The sequence below is a fragment of the Falco punctatus genome, assembly GCF_963210335.1.
Source record: "Falco punctatus genome assembly, chromosome: 2".
Lineage (NCBI taxonomy): Eukaryota > Metazoa > Chordata > Aves > Falconiformes > Falconidae > Falco > Falco punctatus.
The window spans coordinates 27,786,262-27,810,188 of NC_137581.1; the positions used below are offsets into that span (position 1 = coordinate 27,786,262).

A 23,927-nucleotide genomic window follows, 5' to 3' on the forward strand; every position below is an offset into this window, starting at 1 on the left:
AAAACATTTCAGAAAAGTTTGTGCATTAACTTGTCTAGGTGGTGACAATTTAAATTATCAAACTTAAATTCTTGCAGTTAAGGCTACTAAGTCCCTCCTCCTACAATTTCATTTCAGTCAAGACCAAGTATATTTGGCCTGACTTGGTCCAACTTGTATTGGTTCCTAAAACAGGAGACAGGAAAGAGACCATGGCACACCAAGAGACACACCATCTAGCAGGGTAGATGTGCAAAGGCAGGGAGCACCTAGGATGGTCCACTATGACCAGACTGCGCAATCACACAGGAAGACATTCAAGGCCAACATGGCCCACACAAAGTAGGCTTTCAGTAATCCCAGACTGAAATTTTTGTTAACTATCAGGACAGAATGTTAATCTTTTCTTCCATTTTAAAAGTGCTGGGGGATTTTCCTGCGTTCGTACTTACATCCATATTCTGATGTAAAATATTTTGTTTGAAGTTGAGTGAAAAGTTCACATCAATGGTTTTGCATCGAAAAAATACTCTGCGTGTGTATTTTAATGAAAATACTCGAAAATGCTGGTCAGCTCTATTTGCAATAGGTGGATCTGTCATATTAGAAAGAAGCATACTTTAGGTAAATAAGGTTAGTGATAACGGTCCAGAAATGACACTTTGTTTCATTCTAATACATGAAAAATCATTATTGTGGCAAAGGGACCCTTTTTTAGAAGCAGACTAACAAACAGAAAAAATGGACTCTTAGAAGAACCAGAACAATTTCTGGCCTGGAGAAAATAGATATCAAAAAGAATATCAACATATATGTTTCAAGGCACTGCTTACTCAAAGGAAGCAACCCCCAATTGCTTTTTTTTTTGGCTCACTGTAATACAACAGGTGGTGACACTTTGGATTTTTAAACTCTTCCCAAGTTGTGTACTACTCTTGCTAGGTATTGCAGAAGATGGACTATTTGCCTGTTTTGGTAGGTCAGTGACTCATGACAGAACTCTCTACTGTATCTTCCTGATCCAGGAATGCTTGGCAAAACTGCAGGGGTCAAAACACTTTTCACTGTATTTTCTTTAGTAATACATTTACCCAGGACCCACGGTAATATCATCCACTCGACGATGGTTGGTGGTGGTCCCTGCATGCTCAAGTCTGACCTGTCAATGTGCTGAGAGGCAAGCAACAGCAGGAACAGAAAAGTCAAGTAGGATGCAGTGTGGCAGATAAATTTGATAAATGGCTTTCTGATGAACAGCCCTAATGGGCTTTTGGGAGCTATCAGGTAGCACACAGAGAACACCGGGAAAAGGAGTCCTATCACAACACATGTCAACATTTTCACAGCCCAGTGTCGCCTTCTCCATCCAGGGAACTCGTCGTACCAGCGGGATGCGAGCAGCTGCTGGCAGTTGGGCTGAGCAACAAACTACAGAGAGAAGAAGAAAGGAAGACAGTTAGTTTCTTGTTATCTCTGTAAAGTCATTTCCATGCTATTTAAGTTATGGTAAGTAACTTTTGGCTAGAAATTAAAAAGAAAAATCCACAGCCTGTGCAAGCCCACTCATACTGATAATACCAGTAAGACAGGGCTGGGTCAGCCTGCCCTTCCTTCAATGCAAAAAGTATAGCACAAAGCCATCAAAATTCTCTTTTCACAATAAAGACTGACTTCCCTGTTGGTCGAGTAAACAAGGAGCCAACCGACTGTAAAACACATGCACCTCAAAAGCTGATTTCGAACTGAAAAACAAGTTCACAAATACTTCCATTATTCAACCAGCAACATTTGTGGGGAATTCACAGAACAAGAGATGGAAGTAACTATGAAAAGGAGAAGCATGACTGAGCTCTGTAAACAGTGAAACAACTCCACAGCCATGAAAAGCTATTCTCAGTATGTTCCCTGCTAATTCCCTAAAAATCAGGCTCACATGCTTTTATACTGACAAAACTCTTACAGATACATTACATAATGCTTGCACAATATGAGCTATGCACGAGCATTCTGCAGTGTTTCACTAATCCTTGTTGGGATATATTCCTATACCGTGCAATATTTTATGGTCTGTCTGTTCTCCGGGATGGTAGGTATTTGAGTTTTTAAAATATTATTCTAAATATTGAACTGGCACCCCCACCCCCCACCCCCATAATCCAGTAAAATTTAATATTTTTCAGATAGCTTTTTAAAGAAGCTTTAAGTATATTCCAGGGTTTTATGTCCTATTTTTATTTGATCACTTCCCAAAGTGCTTTCTTTTATAAAGGGGACACAGATTAGCAACATGCTAGAATTGATGTAAGAGATAAGGAACAGAAGCGACATATGCATCAAAGAGAACCAGAATTGTTGCATTTTGTTTAAAAAAAAAAAAAAAAAAAAAAAAAGAAAAGAAAAGAGAAAAAAAAGAGAGTAGCATTTTCCTTATGTCGCTGTGGTGGGTTGACCTTGGCATGCCAGGTGCCCATCAAGCCACTTTATCACTCCCTGACATCAGATGGACAGTGAAAAGATAATATAACAAAAGGCTCATGGACTGAGCTAAGGATGGGGAGATTACTCGGCTATTACTGTTATAGGCAAAAGATACTAGACTTGGAAAAAAATTATTACCAGAGTAGGCTAATGAGAAATAAAAGCAAATATTAAAATGCCTTCCCCCCACCCTTCCCTTCTTCTCAGGCTTAACCTCACTCCTCGATTTCTCTATCTCCTTCCCCTTAGTGGTGCAGGGGACAGGCAATGGGCCTGCAGTCAGTCCATCACACACTGTCTCTGCTGCTCCTTCCTCCTCGGGGAGGCTCCTCACATTCCCCCCCTGCCCCAGCGTAGGATCCCTCCCACAGGAGACAGTCCTCCTCAAACTTCTCCAACATGGGTCCTTCCCATGGGCTGCAGTTCTTCATGAGCTGCTCTAGTGTGGTCCCCAGCCCCAGCAGCAAACCTGCCCCAGCCCAGGCTCCTCTCCCCGTGGGGCCACAGGCCCTGCCAGGAGTTGCTCCAGCAAGGGCTGCCCACGGGTCACAGCCTCCTTGGGGCATCTGTCTGCTCCAGTGCTGGGTCCTCCATGGGCTACAGCGCACAGCCTGCCCTGCCGTGGGCTTCACCATGGGCTGCCAGTGAACCTCTGCTGTGGTGCCTGGAGTGCCCCTGCCCCTGCTGTACTAGCCTGGGGGGCTGCAGCGATGTTGCTCTCACGTATTCTCACTCCTCTGTTCTGGCTGAAGATGTTGGGGTTCTTCCCCCCCCCCCCCTTCTTAAATACACTATCCCAGAGGGGCTACCACCACCACAGATGGGCTCAGTCTTGGCCAGCGGTGGGTCTGTCTTGGAGCTGGCAGGCACTGGCTCTTGGGACATGGGGGAAGCTTCTAGCAGCTTCTCACAGAAGCTACCTCCACCGAAACATTGCCACGCAAACCAAATACAGTTACACGTATGCGTATATAAATACATTGGATTAAATCATTAGCTGAAGACTTAAGAAAGCTATGCAGAAACTTCTTTACTTATTAAATAATAATTTTTTTAATTTACACCAAGTAATTTCAGATTTGAACTGTAATCACATGCACCTAGTTTGAGATTTTACTTTAGTTTGATAGTACTTATAAATACAGGTGCCAAGTTCCCTTGGGGATGAATAATATGTACCTTCTCAAACAGTTTCCTAAATCATAGTGATTACTACTGGTAAAAAAAAGAAATACTTAGCTTGGAATGAAACAAGAGTCAGTACGCATCTTTCTATATATGTCTGGATCTTGTCAGAAATGTTAACCTGAGCCAACTTCAAACCTGGTGTTTGTTAATGAAATGCCAATGTCCTTAGCAGAGACGTATTTGCTACCATACACCAGTGCTGACGCTGTCTCTGACTGTTGTGAAAGACAAGAAATTTTACTCATACAATAAGCATCTTGAAAATAGCCTTCAAGAAGAGTAACAGACTGTTCTCTTCCGTTAGGAAAAATGCATTTGCAAGGTTTCAGGGTGTTTGTTTCAAGATAGAAATGTCTGGAATAATACTGTATGTGGTCAGAGCAGATGGTTTCAAAGTTATGTTTTTGCCAGGTTTTTAACAGGGGTCTTCCCACAAAATTTTTCACCTCAGTTTGCTTGGGTAGGCACAGATTAGTGCTTTACTTGACTAGTGAAAAAGTATAACTCATGGACTAATTCCTGAATAAAATATTTTCCTTTCTTTGCCCCAGAGTGTGCCAGATCCATGTTTGTTTTCTCTTCTTCACAATATCTTCCCATTACATACCCTCTCACTTAAAAGTAATCAGTTCCCAAGTCTTTCCTGTGTCCCCTTTCTCAAGACCTTTGGGCTGCTCACACGGTGTGGGGGACCCAGGTGAAGGAACAACTTCCAGTGGCTAGCAAAGGCTGGGGGTAGATGTAGGGGGCCTACTCCTTGCCAAGCATGGATAAAAAAGAATGAATTTCCCTTGCTGTAATGTGGAGGAAATTGGGTAAAAAAAAAGGGTTTTTTCCAATGTCCATCACATACTGGGCTGTCCTGGGGCTAGGCAGACCAGAACTAACACAGAGTTACCTCATGCCATGAGCTGATGCTTGTTGACTGCACAATGTGGAGGATGCTCCACAATGGGTGGGCAGTAGCTGCTCAGTTCTAAACCTTAAACAGATTAATATGCAAAACTTTCAGTGTTAATACAGAAAGCATTTCTGAGCAGGCTTGAAAATTTTTTTCTTGTCTCCTAATACCCATGTAGATTTTGTTGTGTTGTAACTGCATCGCTACAGTACGATGTGTTAAAAGATAAGGATTGCTTTCTGAGGCACAGGAAGTTTTTCAGTAAATCTTCAAATCCCAGGCACCAAAGAGTCAATTTTATAAATTATAATTTTTGAAGAAATTACCTCTCATACTTTTCTTCAAATTATGACTGTGACAGGACAGTTTTAGCACTGGTTGGATCCTCTGACTATAGGAGAAAGCTAATATAGACTATACATTTGTTGTGGTTAGAGTTAGGGGGAGCATGATCGGTAACGTACTTTCAATTACTTACTAGACATAAAACATAAGCAGCAACTAATAGTATAGTATGGAGCAAGCATATAAATACTATGTCTGCATTTTAAGAGCTGCATGCATAATGAAGCAGTTCTAGCACTGCAGGCAAAGGTCTAACAGAAACCACAGCACAGTGTCTACAGATGATATAATGCACTTCTGAGAGGTCCAGATACCCAGTTTCATGATGCCATTTTTATCTAACACCACTGCTGGTAGGGTTATTTAACAATGTCCTGAAGCAACAAAAATATCCATCTCTAGTGCAGCCTTTTTTTTTTTTTTAAAAAATGTTCTGAGCTCCATTGGCCATATAACATATAAAATGAACCACTCCCTAGTGTCTTCTTCAGACAGCTGCAAAACTACCCTAAATCTCTTGCTGACACTTCTGTTACAGTTACACTTCTCTGCTTCGTTTATCAAGGAATTGTATGACTATTAAAAATGTCCAAATTAGTTTTCACAAATTTGACTACTTGCTCCATTTTTGTGGCTGAGAGATTGTCATCATATGCTGTAAAATACGTTCAGTAATGATACCTACTTTTATTACATTACCTGAATAATGAAGGAATTTCTTGAATGGGGAACAGTTGGGGTACCCTGATGGAAGAATAGTATACTCATTGATGAACATCACAGTCTTGTTCCTTAGTTACCTAGAGAACGGGAGCTTGTTACTACACACTGCATCTCCCTTCTGTCCTTGTGGACCCATGTCCTCCAGAGGAAATGAGGGGAAGATGTTGTGTACCCACACATCTTGTCTTCACATACAATAAGTATTTGAGTGCATACAGGAACCGTGAGCAGGGAAATCTTCCTGGGATGCACAGTGTAAATGCCACCTGTGTAGGCTGTCTCAGAGACACTACTCATACGACACATATGGTTACACAGGTCAGGTAAGTTTCATTAATATATTTTATTACTGATCTTGAATTATTACACTTCTTTTTGATTTATCCACTAAAATGTCCTTTGCTCCAGAAAATAAATAAATAAATCTCTGGTCATATGAGATTTATACTTTGTTATAAACCCTTCTATTAGAAAGGAACAGTAGAGGTGGATGGAAAAAAGACATGCATAAAGCCCCAAGAGACTTCCTGTATAAAAAGATGGGATCACATCTGGGATGATCACATAGTAAAGCTAAGTAGACTTACAAGTCCTCTGCTGAGCTGGGAGCTAAAAAAACATTTTTAAAAAAATATTTTTCACAAATATTTTATGACTATCAGAAATAGAAATACTCTGTGACATTAATTCACTAGTTTTGTATTGTCTATGCCAACATATTTTCACTGCAGTATATTTTTTCTTCCATATTTGGAGATACTACATTCTGAGGTATTCAAAGTATCTTTTTTACTGTCAGTATTATGTTGTATGTTATTTGACTTTGACATTGTCTTCATATAATTAGCAATCAGCAAGTTTATATTTTCACATTACAATGGCTTCCAATAGCTTCCAGCAGTTTGTAATTATGTGAGGGATTTTGCTGTAATGATTATTCATGGTTGCACATCTTTAGCTCCTTCATAGTCTGCCCATCTGAAAATGTTTTGGTATTCATTCTCTTAGCTGTCATGCTGGGAATTGGCTCTTCCCTGAGACTGGTGAAAATCAGAAATTATTCATAGTGCCAGCAAAAATAATCTGGTGTAAGTAATAGCAGAGCCTGATTCTAGTGATATCCAAACATATACATAGCCAGATTTTTGTTTTTACTGCTGATCAAATCTGGTCTCTAGTTTTTCTGTAATACATATCCTTCAGTCAATGGAAACGATGAAGAAATAACACAAGTGATTCTATTGACTATATAAGGTCTTTATAGAAATAATAATTTTATAAAAATAATTCTTTTTATAAATAGTATATCTTCACAATAAGTCAAGTCAATAGCACAATATTACCTTGAAGTATTTATTTCATTGTATTAGGAAATATGCAGATATCAAAAAAAAGAAATCCCAACCCACTTGTAATAGAGTGCTGTTTTTTACACTCAAAGTAGTTTAACAAAATCTGAGAACCAAATTAAATTCTCATTCTGAGATCAGTGGGTGGTTTAGTCTATGTTACATAGGAAAATAACGTGATTTGTCATCTAGAAAAGAAAGCTGTCAAAGGAAAGTGAATTCCTTTTAGACTTGTGTAGAAGTGTGTTATGCTGTAACACAAAGAACTACCCCTAATACCACCGTCTAACAGATGAATATTAAAGATCTTTGGGGGGAGGGGAAGAAAATGTTTATCATCATCTTTCCTGGTAATACTTTTTTAGTGTCACGGCCAGATTCTCTGTTAGTACCACTTTGTACTGCCATTACAGCCAAGCTGGTAGGAAATGTTAGCTCTGAGGTCTGCTGCTTTGTCACACACGTTTTCCAATGATCATGTTCCAATTCAATGAGAATTAAGCCCAATTACTTTTTCTTTCTCTAGAACATTTTACTTCTTGTATTCAAAGTATTTTCCCAGATATTTAATGAAACCCCAAGCTCTTCTAGTTATTTTAACTTCGAATTTAGATGTCAAAATTCTCTATCTACTGGTTGTGAAAAGTATATTTGCTTGGCACTAATGACAGATTCAAGTCCCAACCTCATTAAGTAGACTCCTAAATTTGGTAGATTGTTTCTCCCTCTGGAGACATCACTGCATATTCTTTTCTCTATCTTCCCCCAAAGATTATATATGTGGATTATGGCACTTACTTTGTGAGGACTGATTTGTTAAGACAAATAACATTTAATTGCAATTTAAATGCCTTAATTTTATTGACTGGATCAGCACTACATTTTCCTTTCTAAAAACTAGGGACTATGTTCTGGACTCCATTGGGTATGGTTATACTATCTGTTTTCTACCTCGGGCCTGAAGCCCTGATTCCTGTGCCAATTCCTGCAAATCTTCTCATAGAATCATTTAGGATGGAAAAGACCTTTAAGATCATCAAGTCCAACCATTAACCCATGTCCACCCAGTCTAAGTCTAATGCCAACTGGAGCAGACTATCACCATAATCATGATTCTTGCTGGACCTAAACCACTGAGCCTACTTTTCCTCTGCTTTGTCTGCAGCTGCGTCATTAAAGGAACTAGCCAGCTCACTCAGGGTCAGAGCAGACAGCTTGTGTAGCACCAGGGCAGCTTGCTTCAGCTCAGTCCCTGTAGCAAAACAAATAAGTAGCATAGAAGCCTTCACCATGAACTCCAGAGTTTACACTGCTTTCACCCAGAACAGACAAGAATGCCAGGCTTTTTTATTATAATTATTCTATTGTTAAACTTCAAATATGAGGAGGAAGAAGACAAAAGAAAAGGAAAACATAAAAGTGAAGACTGAAATGTTTCACTGAAAGGATTAATGAACATTATTGTACAAACAATGACACTGCATTTTTAAAATTTCAAATTTCTTTTTTTGCTGCATCAACACAAGCTGAAGCTCATTTGTTTCATTGCTCCTTCTCAGTAAAATGAATACACACAGAGAAAACTATTACATATCTATTTAATAAGTCAAGACTTATCTATAATTGCAGTGATTCTGATTAATTGCTTAGAAAAGGCAAGGGCAAATGAAACTAGAATGTAGTCCTTAGGAACCAGCTATGCATGAATAGCCCTGTTAGACTTCCCAGTTGTAAAGGAAAGGGAACCAGTTTTGGGGCTTTGGGATGAGTGTGTAAAATAGCTCCAAATATCAGAGCTGGGATGCTGGTACAATACTTCTGGTTCCCATTCTGGGCAAGTGTTTGACTCACTTTAATTCAAAACATTTTTGTAGGGAAAAACAATTAAAGAACCCCTGTAAGTTTCTGCAGATAGAATGCAATATGAACTTGCTTCTGTTAGACTGAATCCCTGTTTTTACACACCTAGCTGGTGTATTTTGATGCATAGCAAACACAAAATAAGACCGGTATTTATATGCAAAGTCCTACACTTGGGAGAGAATAACCTGTGCAACAGCACAGGTTGGAATTCACTGTCTAGGGAGTAGCTTTGCAGACAAGACCTGTGGACACTGTTAAGCAAGAAGCTGAATATGACTGGGCCCATGCAGTGCAAAAAGTATATCCTGAGATTCAGTAGCTGAAGTATAGCCAGCATGTGAACAAGGGTGGTAATTCTCAACTCTCTGGCACTCGTGAGACTACACGTGGAGCACTGTGTCCTGTTTTCGGTCCCTCACTACAACAGAGACATGAGCAAACTGAAGCGGCTCCAACAGGGCACCTTGAAGAGGCTATGGGGCTGGCTCCCATAACGTACAGGAACAGAAGGAAGGACCTGGGTGTGCTCAGCCTCAAAAAGAGATTAATGGTGGGAACTCACTTGCTGTCTTACAAAATAAAAGGGAGGTTATGGATAGAAGCATGCTTTTCTCAGGAGCACAATGAAAGGATGACGATGATCATAAGCTGCACCAAAGGAAATTCTAGTTTGATCTAAGGAAAATATTTTGCCCTGTGACAGTAGTTAAGCACTGGCACAGGTTGTCCAGGAAAGATGCAGAATCTCCATCCTTATAAATATTCAAAACTTGTAGAGTAAGTTCCTTAGCAACCTGATTAACCTTCAGCGTTAGCCTGGTTTTGACCAGGAGGTTGGACCACATGATCCTGAGAGATGTCTTTCAGCCAAGTATGTTTTATAATCCTACAAACTTAGTATATTAAGCCAAGCAGTGTTTTCTACGGCAACAAAATTATTAGTAAGAGCCATAATAATTGCGTTTACAGATTTGAATTTATTTATTTATGTTTTAATTACTTTTCTAGGAATAGAAAGTGTTACTAAGATCTTTTTCACCATTGGTATTCCCTTTGAAAAGAAGCAGAGCCTGTCTCACATATCATTGAACCATATTATTGCAAAAAATATATGTAAAACCATTTCAGCTGTTCCAAACACTCGTGGTATAATAATCTGTGCATCATGTGTGGGGGAAAAAAAGACATAGTAGTAAAAGTATTTGTTTAGGTCTCTGTCACTTCAATCCTATTATTTCCAAAGCAGTCTTCAGATACCTCTCACACCAAGTTTCTTGTCTGCACCAATAGTTTCTATCAAATAAATTAACTGATAAAAGAATATAAATTAGTGGCTGATCATTCTTCCAGTATTCATTCTAACACTGAATAAACTGAAACTACAAACACATGTTGTTTATCAGCACAAAAGTTCAAAGTCGTTTTAGGTGACCAAAATCAATACATATTTGTTGCAACACTCTCCAAACTATCAAGCTGCAACAAGGTCTTTTACCATCTCATACCAACATACTCTTCATGCCAGTCCCTCTGCTGCCTTCTCATCTCATCTCACCTAATCCAGAGCCTGCTCTCCCTGCTCTTGCTTCTTCCTCTCTCCCTTCCTCAGCTGCTCTCCCTTCCTTGGCTGCCCAACCTCTTAACAGAACCAGCCACAGCTGCACCTTATCCACATCAGCCAACCCACCGCCCCTGAAGCCAGCCCACAGCTGTATATTATCAATGGTAATTAACACAGCTTCATCCCTCTACACATATTCTAAGCAACTTCATATATTAACACAGGTAGAAATCACACGCACTGTTCATAGCATACAGTTCATGTAAGTCATGCTATCAACTGAAACTGGAAACAAATAGCCACTTGTATAAAGAACAGTCTGTTTACCCCAGGTTCACTGGGCTCTGGACCAATGAGCAAACACTAGTAGCAAGTTTCTTACATCCAATTTGGTTTTGTGTCCTGTATTGGTAAAGCTTCTAAGCATTAACTGATCAACCAGAAGGGCTTAGAATTTAAGTTAGTTATACTCCTGTTCTATGACAGAATCAACAAGTTTCCTCACACCCAGTTTATTGTACCACTTTGTCTACTTTTGTAGTTGCCATGTCACCAGAAGGAAAAGTTACAAATTAATAAACCAACCTTTCAAAATTCATGAGGGATCTGCAAATATGTTGAAAGCAACTGAAGCACAGAACGCAGTGTGAGTTTAATTGGAGAAAAATTAGCCGGGAAAAGCTCTGAGTGAGGGAAGGGTAGGAAAGTGACTAGAAAAGCTAGATTCTTCCTCTGGGCATTACTTGCTTGTCTGAAAATTTCTATTGGCATTGCTGGAGACCACCCTGTTCCTCATCTGTGCAGTTTTTTGCTGAGGCAAGGCAGAGGGACATTCTTAGTGCCATTTTCTCGTTTTGAATGTCCTTTCAAATTTGGGCAGGGTATTGAGCTATTTGGAAAAAAACTGACTACAACATTTTCTTCTTCCTTCTTTTCTCCATTTTCAGGCTTTTTGCCTGTTTCTGTGAGAGAAACTTTCTTGGATTAGTGATATTTTAACACATTATTTGATTTTTTCTGTAAAAACAATGGTAATCATTTGCCATTAGCACCAGGCAAATTTAGGTTTCACTCTGTTAGTTCAGCTTTATGAGGTGCTATCCTGTACCCTCATGTGAAAAATGAATATAAGCGTAACTGTTCTTGACTCCAAAATTATGCTGTTCTAGCCAAGTGATAAGAGAGCAAACAACAGAGTCATGCTGAACTCCAAGGTTTCCCACTTTCTTTAGAAGTGATTTTTTATTATGTGAAACTTGTGTGAAACTGAAGATGCCAAAGTTCCCCAAGACCAGTATGAATCCATTTTCTGGAAAGCATAACACTCATTTGAAGGCTGACTGAATACAAAATTAGAGGGCTGAGGGGAAATAAAAACACAGACTGATTACAAAGGCACTCAAACTGAATAAAACAATATACTGCATATTTTTCTCTTGAAAGTTTTGTATTAACATATTGTAGGGAGGTCTGGCTTTGTAGTTTCATTAATACTTAGGAACAGAATGTATATAGTCACTCAATCTGCTTCTCTTTCTTTTCAAGTATTTTAATGTTTTTCATCTTTAAGTTCCTCTTGTTTAACTTGGCTGTGTGTTTATCTGAGAATGTTAAATGCTGAGAAATCAGATTAATCACCCAGTTCCTGCATAAAGACTAAGCTGAAATGATAGGTCTTTGGCAATGATGCTCAGTGAACATTATTCTGAGACCATCTGCAGGAGAAATGCGCTTGAGTCTGTAGCAGATACATCAATTAGATCAGTCAAGTGTGGCCTTCATGAATGATACTTCTGGCCTTCAGAGATTATGTTTTCCAATTTTTGCATTATCTGTACAATTCACCTTTCTTCCCGGTTTTGCCTTAGATGATTTCCGAGGCACTGCTCTTGAATGGCTGGTTGACAGCCACCATGTGCAGCTTCTGTGGTTTAAACACAGAACATGAATCTTGGAAAGAATAGCACTGAGCAGAATTTCTTGTTCAAAAGCCTTGCTCTCCAAAATCTCCAGTACACTTAAGAATAAGTTGTGGTTGGAGAAAATGACCTCTCGTGAACTGACCAAAGAAATATTGTGCTTTCCCATAATGTGAAGATACCTACAACAGCTGTTAATGAAATTCTGTGTACCGAGCATCTGCCAGCCTGCAGACAATCCTTGGGTAGGTTTTTTTCCTCCTTATGGAGCTCTGCTGTTTGTGGCAAAACATTTGAGTTTGGTATCTCTAATGAAAACCTGAAGCTACTCTCACTGCTCTTGTACAGACAGATGTCTGAACACTTGGTTTCTTTCATGGTGAAGAACCAGAGCAAGGAAGCAATCAACAAAGATCCAGGTTTACTTGAGTTTTACATATGTGTCACTTTTAGGGATGTTCAGGCTACACCTAGTCTGAAGAAATCAAACAGTGACTGAGTTTGAGCACTGGACCTCAGTCACATCCACTACCTATCTGCTCTTGCCTGGCTCAAGTTTTGACCTCTCCAGCCAGCTCTGTGCAAGGCAAATCTGCAACTTGCTGTAGCCTGTTGGCATAGAAATCCCTTAGTATCACTTGGTCATAGGGTCAGGCTATGGTCTACTTTCATTTAGCAGTATGGACAACATCCCAAAGACCAGTTCCTTGCGCATTTTAGTGATTTACATCATATGTTTCTGTGTGAGACTGGTGTTTCTAAAATTCATTGCATGCTCCTAGAAACTAATTAAATCGGGACATGTTTTTGTTTGCCCAACTTCCGTAGCTATTTCTCATGGAGATGGAATAGAAAACATTGGCTTATAGTTCCAGGTAAAGGAATATATTTAATTTTAAAATGTGGAGGAGAATGTTAATTTGCAAAAAGCTAAAGGTGGAACTGACATATGTGTAATAACGTACACAAAGGTTGTGTTTCAGTCCTTGAAACATTCTTCCTCAACAAATAACAGAGAATTTGTTCCCTGACTGAAATACACTCCACAGGCTGTTGTCCCTGCCTGCATGACATGCATGCTCTAGCTTCTGCTCCAACAAGTCAGAAAGGGTACACTTCTAAGAAAGCTGCTCTTTAATCCTTGTGAAAGATAACTCACTGGTACTCTGAAGGAGTATTTTTTTCTGCTTTCTTTACACTCTTCTGTGATATTAAACAGATGTATCCTGATCATATGCATGAAATCATGATTCCCTAAACTGAAATTGATTCACGAATCAGACACATGTTACAATTAAGAATAAAGAAGCTTATAGTATAGTAAGAGTTAAGCGAATACAGAAAATATCCCAGGCAATTCTAAAAAAACACTGAAGTTCCTATGTGATATGCAATTTAAATTTAGATTGCACATGTACCTTTCCTCCCCCCCGTACTTATACATAACATACAGGCTTTAATGAAATCAGCCAGCTGGAGGACTTCTGCCTTGACCCACAGGCAGGCTGGGTGATGCCTCCTGCACTAGAGTCATGTTCAGTATCTATTTTTCTCCACAACATCCAGCCTGCAGCTGTAAATGTCTCATGCTAATACTATCAAATATTGTAACTGGGGAAGCAAGGCCTCTTCTTTACCAAATAACCTTCTCAAATTTAGTACTGAAATTCCCCCTTGCTGAGGTGATGGTGGCAAGACTCCTTGTTCCTCTCTGTTACTTACTGCTGCCTAGTCTGGCGCATGTCTAATAATTTCCACCTAAACGTTTTGAGAGTTTATCATATTTGTTGAAATATTAGTACAGGAAGAATTATATACAATTGCTAAATAGTACACTGTTCAAATTTTTTTTTGTTGCTTTTACTACTAATACCAAGTTAAGTTTCGTTCCTCGGGAAAAAAAAAGAAAAAGCTGTAAACTGAACACTTTCATGTTCTATCTTCTGAAGTAATAAATAATATTATACTGATCCACCCTTTTCCTTCCTTAATCATTTGAAAAGTCATATTACTTGGTTATTTCAAACTCATTAAAGTTAAATATCCCTGGAATACTGTTATAATATTAGTAACAGTGGCAATATTCTTTCTGTACCCTTAAAAGTTGTCAAGGATTAAGAGGATAAAAAAAATATAGAATCAAGGAATGGTTTGGGTTGGAAGGGACCTTAAAGATCATCTAGTTCCAACACCCTTCCATGGGCAGGGACACCTTCCACCAGACCAGGTTGCTCAAAGCCCCATCCAGCCTGGCCTTGAGCACTGCCAGGGATGGGGCATCCACAGCTTCTCTGGGCAGCTTGTGCCAGTGCCTCACCACCCTCACAGGAAAGACTTTCTTCCTAACATCTAATCTAAATCCACCCTTTCCAGTTTAAAGCCATTCCCCCTTGTCGCGTCCCTACATGTCCTTGTAAAATGCCCCTCTCCCGCTTTCCTGTAGGCCCCCTTTAGGCACTGGAAGGCTGCTATAAGGTCTCGCCAGTGGTTTCTCTTCTCTAGGCTGAACAACCCCAGCTCTCTCAGCCTGACTTCATAGGACGTTCATCTCTTTACATTTTCAGCTGAAATGCCAGGCCTATACCAGCAAACACAAATAAGAAAGACTAATGTGGCCAGATTTCTTAATACCACAGAAGAGAGAGGCAAGTATCTGTCATTCACTGTACACCTGATGAGAGCTTCATGGAGACTTCCCAGCACACTGGCTACAATGCATATGGCTCCTCAGATCTTGTCATCAGATCACAGATACTTCAAGCTAGAAGGAACCTGAGGAAGTCTTTTGTCCAACCTCCTGCTCAAACCAGGATCACGTATGAGATCAGATTAGGCTGCTCAGGGCTTTATCCAATTAAATCTTGAAAATCTCCAAGACAAGAGACAGCATCACCTGTCTGGGAAACCTGTTCCACTGCCTGACTGTCTTCATGGGGAAAGCTTTTTTTTCCCCTCATATTCAGTCAGAAATTTTCTTCTTGCAATGGATGCTCATTCTTTAGTCCTTCCAATGTGAACCACTGCAAAAAGCCTTGCTCCATATCCTCCGATGATGTCCCCGTAGTCATTGAGAGGCAATGTTCATCTCCCCCAAAGCCATCTCTGCTTCAGGCTAAACAGGCCCTGCTCCTTTGGTTCATCCTTGGTGGGCAAGTGCTCCAGCCCCCACCATCTCAGTGGCCCTTCACTGAACTTGTTCCAGTTTATTGATGTATCGTCTGTATTGAGGGACCCAAAGTTGAATGTAGTATCAAGATGTGATCGAATGAGTGCTGATTAGAGTGGGACAATCACTTACATCGATACACTACTTATGTTCCTCTTAACACAGCCCAAGATATTGTTAATCTTCTTTGCTGCTGGCCCTTGTTCAGCCAGAGGCGTTCACACCTCCAGCTCCTTTTCTACATTGCAGCTGGGCAGTCAGCCCCCGACCTGTGTCACTGCAGGGGCTTCTACTTTCCCAGGTTCAGGACTTGATATTTGTCCTTTTTGAATTTCACTAGGGTCCTGTTAGCCTGTCTCGGTCTCTCTAAAAGGTAGCTCTGCCTTGAGCATATCAGCTGGTCTCTCTCACTTGGTATCATCTGCAAACTTTTCAAGAATGAATCTTCTCCTGGTTACTGATAAATACGGGCCAGTACAGATCCTTCCAGCACTGCAGAGTTTTTACTTATCTTTAGGTAGAGTATGACCCAATAAACACGACCCTTTGAGTTTGACCATCCAACCAGTTTTTGACCCATCTTCTATCCAGACTATAACATTCTAACTTGGATAGAATCATAGAATCATTTAGGTTGGAAAAGTCCTTTAAGATCATCAAGTCCAACCGTTTAGCAAGGAGTACCAAGTCCATCACTAAATATTCAATGCATCTACACATCTGTAAAAGACGTGTACAAATGGTGATACCACCACCTCCTTGGGCAGTCAGCTTCTATACTTGACCATCCTTTCAGTGAAGAATGTTTTCCTAATAGTCAATCTAAACCTCCCATGGCACAACTTGAGACCATTTCCTCTCATCCTAATGCTTATTATCTGGGAAAAGAGACCACCCACCCTGTCTACATCTCCTTTCAAGTAGCTGCAGTGAGCCATAAAGTCCTCCCTGAGTCTCCTACTCTCCTGCCTAGACCATCCCAGTTCCCTCAGCCACTCCTCATCAGACTTGTGCTCCAGACCCTTCACCAGCTTCGATGCTCTTCTCTGGACAGGCTCCAGCACCTCTACATCTTTCTGGTAACGAGGGGCCCAAAACTGAACACAGGATTTGAGGTGCAGCCTCACCAGTGTCAATACAGGGGGATGATCCTTCCTTAGTCCTGCTGACCACACTGTTCCTGATACAAGCCAGGATGCTGTTGGCCTTCTTGGCCACCTGGGCACACTGCTGGCTCCTGTTCAGTGTCTGTCAACCAGCACCCCCAGGCCCTTTCCCACCAGGCAGCTTTCCAGCCACTCTGCCAAAGCCTGTAGCGCTGCCTGGGGTTGTTGTGACCCAGGTGTAGGACCCGGCACTTCTCCTTGTGGAACCTCATACAATTGGTCTTGGTCCATCGGTCTAGCCTGTCTAGATCTGTCTTCAGAGCCTTCATGCCCACAAGCACATCAACATTCCCCGTCGTTGTCATCGTCCCCCCCCCTGCAACTCGGAGTCATCTGCCAACTTACTCAGGGTATTCTCAATTCCCCTGTCCAGGTCATCAATAAAGACATTAGCAAAACTGGCCCCAGTACTGAGCCCTGGGGAAAACCATTTGTAACTGGTCACTAGTGGGACGTAACTCCATTCACCACCACTCTCTGGGCTTGGCTGTCCAGCCAGCTTTTACCCAGCGCAGGGTACACCCATCCAAGCCACGAGTATCCAGTTTCCCCAGGAGAATGCTGTGGCAGACAGCGTCAAAGGCTTTACTAAGGTCCAGGCAGACAACATCCACAGCCTTCCCCTCACCCACTACATGCAGGTCACCTTGTCACAGAAGGAGGTCACGTTCGTCAGGCAGGACCTGCTTTCATAAACGCATGGTAGCTGGGCCTGATTGTCCTAAATGTGCCACGTGATGGCACTCACTTCCCCGGCACCAAGGTCAGGCTGACAGGCCTGACTGTTTTCCAGATCATCCTTCCTGCCTTTCTTGTAGATGGGCATCACACGGGCTAACCTCCAGCCTTCTGGGACCTCCCTAGTTAGCCAGGACCACTAATAAATGATGAAGAGTGGCCCGTAGAGCTCCTCTGCCAGCTCCTTAGTACCCTTGGGTGGGTCCCATGCAGTCCCATAAACTTGTGTGTGTCTAAGCGGAGCAGCAGATCACTAATTGTTTCCTCCCAGGCTGTAGGGACTTCATACTGCTCCTCATCCCTGTCTTCCAGCTCAGGGCACTCAATACTCTGAGGATAACTGGTAATAACAATATAGTGAGAAATGGTGTGAAAGGTCTTGCTAAATTCAAGGTAAATGACATCTCTTTGGCAACAAATCTAGTTAGTGTCCAAGCAGTGTTTCTCTGGTCAGGTATGTATACCCTTAACTGACAATGTTGCAACAAAAAAGCAAGCCAATTTCAAACCAATATAGTCCTAAGTATTAACAAGGTCTTGTTTAACCATCATTTATACACCATAATTTGCAATGATTATACCTGGAAGTATCTGTCACTGAAAACAAAAAGTGTTCCTACTGCCACACTACTTTTGCCAAGGTTAGGTATAGAGTAAAGGACAACTTTTCATAGCCAGGTTAGGAAAACCTAACCTTAATTTATGGTAATGAAAATTATGAATGTTCTTCATTCAAATGTGATTGTGCTATTCACCTTTAATGTGATTTGATTAATATATTTGTACTGAGAATGCATTGAAAGAAAGCTTTTTTTCAGTGCATATAGCAGCTTTGTCTTACATGTGAAGATTTTGATTGATTTTGAGTTCACTACAGGTTTCCAGCTTTGGAAATAATGATGAAAAAATGACTAAGCACAGCTGGACTCTTACAGGCTGTCATAGGTCTAACAACAGTTCTCTTGTGTAACATTTCTTGAGACTCTTTGTGTAAAATTGAGGATTTTTCTCTCAGACCAAATCTCTGAAATGCAGATTTGCATGATGCTTAGTCCTCCAGGTGAAATCTGAAATCATCACTCAATCTCTGTATGTTGGTGAAAAAAGTCCCAGCATGACATGATGGGGGCTCCCAAATACTTGGTTTTACTTGGAGGAAGCTGCTGCCTGGGGAAACAGTACAAGTTCTGTAAAACTATTATCTAGGGAGACATTTCCAGCTCTTCTGTAAGGTGGATACATGGATAATGATGGTCAAAGAGAAGTTATATTTCATTGAAAGGTGAAGAGCAGGTTCAAGAACATTAGTTCTTGACATTAGTCCAGTGAACTCGGAGGCTAGTGTACTTCTGTTCAAATTGTTGGCTCTTAATTTTAACCAGCTCAGGTCTGGAAAGATTGAACTGCTTAGGAAAAGCTGATCTGAGACTGACCATTTCTATAACTCGAACATGACCTCTCCAGATTGCACGAGCGAGGCTTTGTCCTTAAACCAAGACAGACTTTTAGTATAGAATGGTTTGTGTTGAAAGGGAACTTAAAGATCCTCTGTTTAGGCTTTTCCCCCTCTAATGAACTCTAGAGTGAGTCTAAGCCCAATAACCCTAAATATGTAACCGCATATAAACAATATAGATAAGTCTTTGTGGGAAATGTGGTTTCTCTTTGAATTTACCTGCTAAGGCAGACCTTTAAATCATGTAATGCATTATAATGGATTCCTGTAAACAGGTTCATCTATTTCAGCTTAGCAGGCATTTCTAGTTCTCAGAGCAACAGAATATGAAGACTTCAAAAAATTAGCTTTTTCCCACTGTTACCTACCTTCCAGAAATTACATGCTATTCTTCTCAAAGACTTTTACCTTCTTTTTAGTCTGTACAACAAATCTAGTTATCCCGTGTCACCTCTGCAATAAGTGTAAGTAACATAGCTAGTGATGAAAATTATTTAGTTCTTAGACTGTCTGAGCTGCTGTCTGGAGATCTGTCTCTTGCCATCAACTATGAAGGGACCCCAGCCCAGACTGCTGGCATAGGTACCTTAGTTAAATACCTGAGGTTATGCAGAATGAGTCAGGGACTCACAGCACAAACACACTACAGGAATGGCTATTTCTAGTTACTTTCTGCATGCCGTTAAGAAGGCAGAAGAAAAAAAAAAGTCTAAGCTTTGAATTAATTGTATTAATAATATGTCAAACCTTTCTTTACTTCCTGTGACACCTTCAACTTGTCTTAATGTCAAATACTGCATCACTGAGTCATGTCTTTTTGTGAACCAAAACAGGGCTGCTAACGAAGCCCTTAAGGTTAGCTATTTAGAACAACCTCTAATTTAAATGACTACATTACCCTGCTAATTAAATATTATTATCTTTTCTGCTCAGCAGGCAGAGTAAAACATTTTCTTTTCCTGTTCATCCACCTAAAAAATAATGAGCCAGGTCCTGTACTTGAGCAACAGAGCACAGGTATGTTGTACTTTGTAGACCTTCAGCAATTCCTACTTGCTGAAGATCTGCATTGGTCTTTCTCTCCCACAAATGTTAGGGACCCTCACATTTCTCCAATATTATTCAGGAATTAAACACAGTCAAAGCATAAAAGCCATGATTTGACGTAACAAAGAGTATGCCAGAGGATGTTTAGCTCTGGATTTCTTTCTTTCTTCTTCATATGCATTCCCATTTGACTTCCCCCTGTTCTTCAAAACATTCTGTAAAATCCTTCCTTATCAAGTCCTTGCTTGTTTGCAAGTGCCCACCAGCAACTGAGCCTATTCTCTCCCTAGCAAGTTTTCACTTTCTTAAGTGAATACATTTCCTCAAAATGTCTTATTTTTGCAAAATACCTAAACAACTATTTTTTTAGCTTTTTGCCTTGCTAAAACTTTGCATCTTTTGCTAGAGGAGTATTTGGTATGAGCACAATAATGGAAACAGTAAATATCAAATTAGAATGGCAGGACTTGAATTAAAGCAGAAAGATTAAAAAGAATGATTATGAAACACCCTATTTGGGGATGCCATAGAGATCACAGGATTCAAGCAAAGAATGAATCTAAAAGTGCAGTGGAAATACTGATGGATTCATTGTATCAGGGGAGAATAGAGAGGAAGTAAAGAAACACAGCAACCTATGTAATTGGTACTGTCAAGATGCTGTTCACTCACATATGCAGAGGACAGGCAAATCCACCCCTCCAGAATGGACCCATAGTTGTATGGAACTGGTTAAGGATAGCAATAAATCACTGGGCAGTAAAGAAAAGAAACAGTCCTTAGCAAATCACAGCTGTGTGATCTATGTTCTCTAAGAAACGCTGCCAGTTGCTGTTGTACGTGGTGTTGAGGGGCAAAGTGACAGTATAAAATAGTGATATCAGAAAGCATTTTCCTTCCTGTGCTATGACTAGTAGATGACAGCATTCCAAAGAAACTCTGAATATTGCAAAACTGGACACCCAAGTTGAAATAAATTCCACTATAACTTTAGCTATAGAAAATAGAGCTCTCAGTTATCAGAACCCCTCTTCACCATCCAAAGGTAGCTGCAAAGGGTAAATAATCTCATTTTAAATTAGAGAGGAATAGACACTTCCACAATATTATTTTATTCATCTATGAATGCCTAATACAGGTTAGGGATCCAGTGTGAGTTTGAAACACCTAAATTTAGGCATATGTAAGCAGCCTGCCTTAGTCACTGATGATGGGAGCTTATCTAGTTAATACAGTCAATGGATCCTAGGAGAGAATCTGCCTTACATCTGGAGATCCAAAGTTACCTGCATACAAACTTCTCGTGCTCTTTCAGATGTCTTGAAGTATTCTGGCCTGTGGTTCCTGGTCTGAAAGGGCACATAACCCCTGTAGGAATTGTGCCATATCTACCAGCTCTGTTTATTCACCATTGATAACTCGGGTTATCTCAAATAACACTAGACAGCTGTGCTTAGGAAATTAAGTTGATTGTTAGTGCCTGTTCAGCTGAATCATGCTTTAAGACCCACTGACTGTAAAGTAGTGAGTTTAACAGGCATAACACAACCCACTTAGCTCATCTGTAAACGACAGGTAGGTCCTAACAAGGTTTCAGTTCCTACATGTCTCCCACCATTTGATGTGCACAAGTATATCCAAGGCATCTGCACAAGACTGAGACACATGACACAGGAAATATGGGTTATTGTAAAAAGGAAAACTGTTGAACTGTGGAATCCCTGAAACACCTTCTAATGTGGAGTGTACAGCATGTGATGTGCACAGGAAAAGCCTGCAATCTCCAGTCTCTGGGACTTGCTAAGCATTTGCCTAAGCAGAAAAAAACCAAAAAACCCAAAAACCAAAAAACCCAAAGCTGAAAGCAGTTACATATCAGATAAGCAGACCAGTCCGCAAAGCATGAAATGCAGCACATACAACCTACTTAATGGTCTACTTCCATTATTGAGAGACCACATTTGATAAAAATACCATTGAAAAAAAACCATGTGCTTTCAGTTCATTCCTCTGTTTACTGTGTTTCAGTGTGCCTTTAGACTGGTTTTAAGTTGTGTCAGGTCCTGTAAATTTAGCACCATATAAATGTAAGTGAAATTACCAGGACAGTTAACCAACACAGAAGTAGAAAAAAGACTGGTTATATTCTACATTCATTAATGATACTGATGAAATAAAACTGATTTCTTTAAGCAACAGAACTAGCAAGCTTTTCACAGTCTTTCAGTAAAAACTCAGCATTTTTCCCCCCCCAGTCCTTCCTTCAATCCCCACAACAGTACTTAGCAGATATTTATGTGTTGTTTTCCAGGCAACTGAAGCTGTAACTAACAATAACAATTTCTTTTGGAGTTTTGCCTATGTTTTGTTGCAATGTTTTAAAAGAAAGAAGAATTTATTTTAAGTTGACAAAATGGATGATACTGTATTCACAGAAGCAAACAAAGAAAAAATTCCTTTCTTATCCCAAGAAGACATTCTCTTAGGTAGATACAAACTTTAAAAAACCCTCAAAATTTAATGGAAGGGTAAGAAACAGAGCAGTTCTGTGGCAGGTCTAAGCAGGAACTTTATCAAGTAATACAAAAGCAGAAGCTGTCAATGAGTACCATGGGTTGCTCTAGCCATACCCTCTTTCTGCTGAGATAGGTTAGATTAGTTTAATTCATTAAGCAGAAATAAAGCATTAGATTATTTGTTTTGTGATTGTCATGAGTGAGTGCACTATCCACAAAACAAGTAACATACAAGCCTTAAGAAATGAAAAAAAAAACCACCCAACTTCACTTTCATCATCAGGAGCTGCAACCAGCCTTACAATGTAATTATTGCTCTGAAGGTATTACAATGGCACAAAGGGGCCCTTATCTATAACTATGGCCTGATTGTGCTGAGCATAACACAAACCACATCAACAACAGGCAAAACTTATCCACAATCCCAGTTCATAATAGATAGTGGTAAGTGGCTGAAAGCACACTGCTCCGTACAGATCAAAGCACTAAGTTCTTGTGGAAAGAAAAGTGACTGAAGATTTGCCCAGTGGGACAGATATGGAAACTGATGTTGAAGGTGTATGTATAGACTGTGAGGTAGCTGTGCCCCAAAGTCCACCTTGCAATCTGATCTGAAGCACACTTGTCAGCTTCATCAGAAAGGGCTGAGACAATCTCAAGGCAGGGCAGCCTGGGGAACTCTCCATGGTTATGGCATTCTCAAGGAGCACACATTCAGACTTAGGAAGCCTGGGGTATGAATAATGAAAACTCAACACACAATACTCAAAATCCAGTGACTGGATGAATAGCCAAGAGGCACAGGTTGTGACCCAAGTGATTATTCCATAAATCTTTAGGTGATTAGGGAGTTTACATACTTACAAAGTTAGACAGACACTGCTGATAACTATATTTGATTTGTGAATCTAACACACAATCAGCTTCCCAAAATTACTGAGCAAGCTGGTGACAAAAGGACTAAAAGTAACTGTTCTGTCTACTTAACCATACTGTTTCTTGTGTAACTGAGTATGGGAAATAAGTTTCCTTTCATGACTGACCCGTGTGTATTTACAAGAGGTTTCAGTCCTACGATTCCTGTTTGATCTGCCCTATGTCCCAGGATGGAGTCATCAAGTTAGGGAAAACAAGGTTCAACAGAAATGCATGAGGCTGCATGGGAGTGAGACGCTGTTCTCCGGGTGTTCTGCCTAGAGAATGTTTGTATCTTAGTCTCAGGTTCTTTCTACCTCCTGCTGTCTGTAGCTTCCCTCTTTGGGAGGCAAAAGCAGCACCAGCAGTGGATGGGACCCAGGAGTATTTGCAGTAGTATCGGCCCTGTGGGTAGGGCAATAGAGCACAGCCAAGGGATAATGGTGTCTGTAACTCAGTAACAAAAGAGGAGTGTTAGGGGAAAAAAAGGAGACAAAGACTGACAAAGAAATAAACATGGATCTTGAGATTCCTAGAGTGTGCCAATAAAAAGGAGAAAGTATGTTTAAACGTATCACAAAGGAAAGCTATTGAGACAGTACAACAAGAATACAGAG

At 40.3% G+C, this 23,927-nt stretch overlaps 1 protein-coding gene across 1 annotated transcript in view; it reads right to left on the bottom strand.

Moving 5' to 3' along the window:
* TRPC4 (transient receptor potential cation channel subfamily C member 4) overlaps positions 1 to 23,927 on the bottom strand; it is a 165,088-nt gene that overhangs the window by 44,033 nt on the left and 97,128 nt on the right. Inside the window, exon 4 of the mRNA XM_080377165.1 lies at positions 1,071 to 1,407. Coding sequence (XP_080233291.1) covers positions 1,071 to 1,407 — 337 coding nt within the window. The remainder of the gene's footprint in view (positions 1 to 1,070; positions 1,408 to 23,927) is intronic.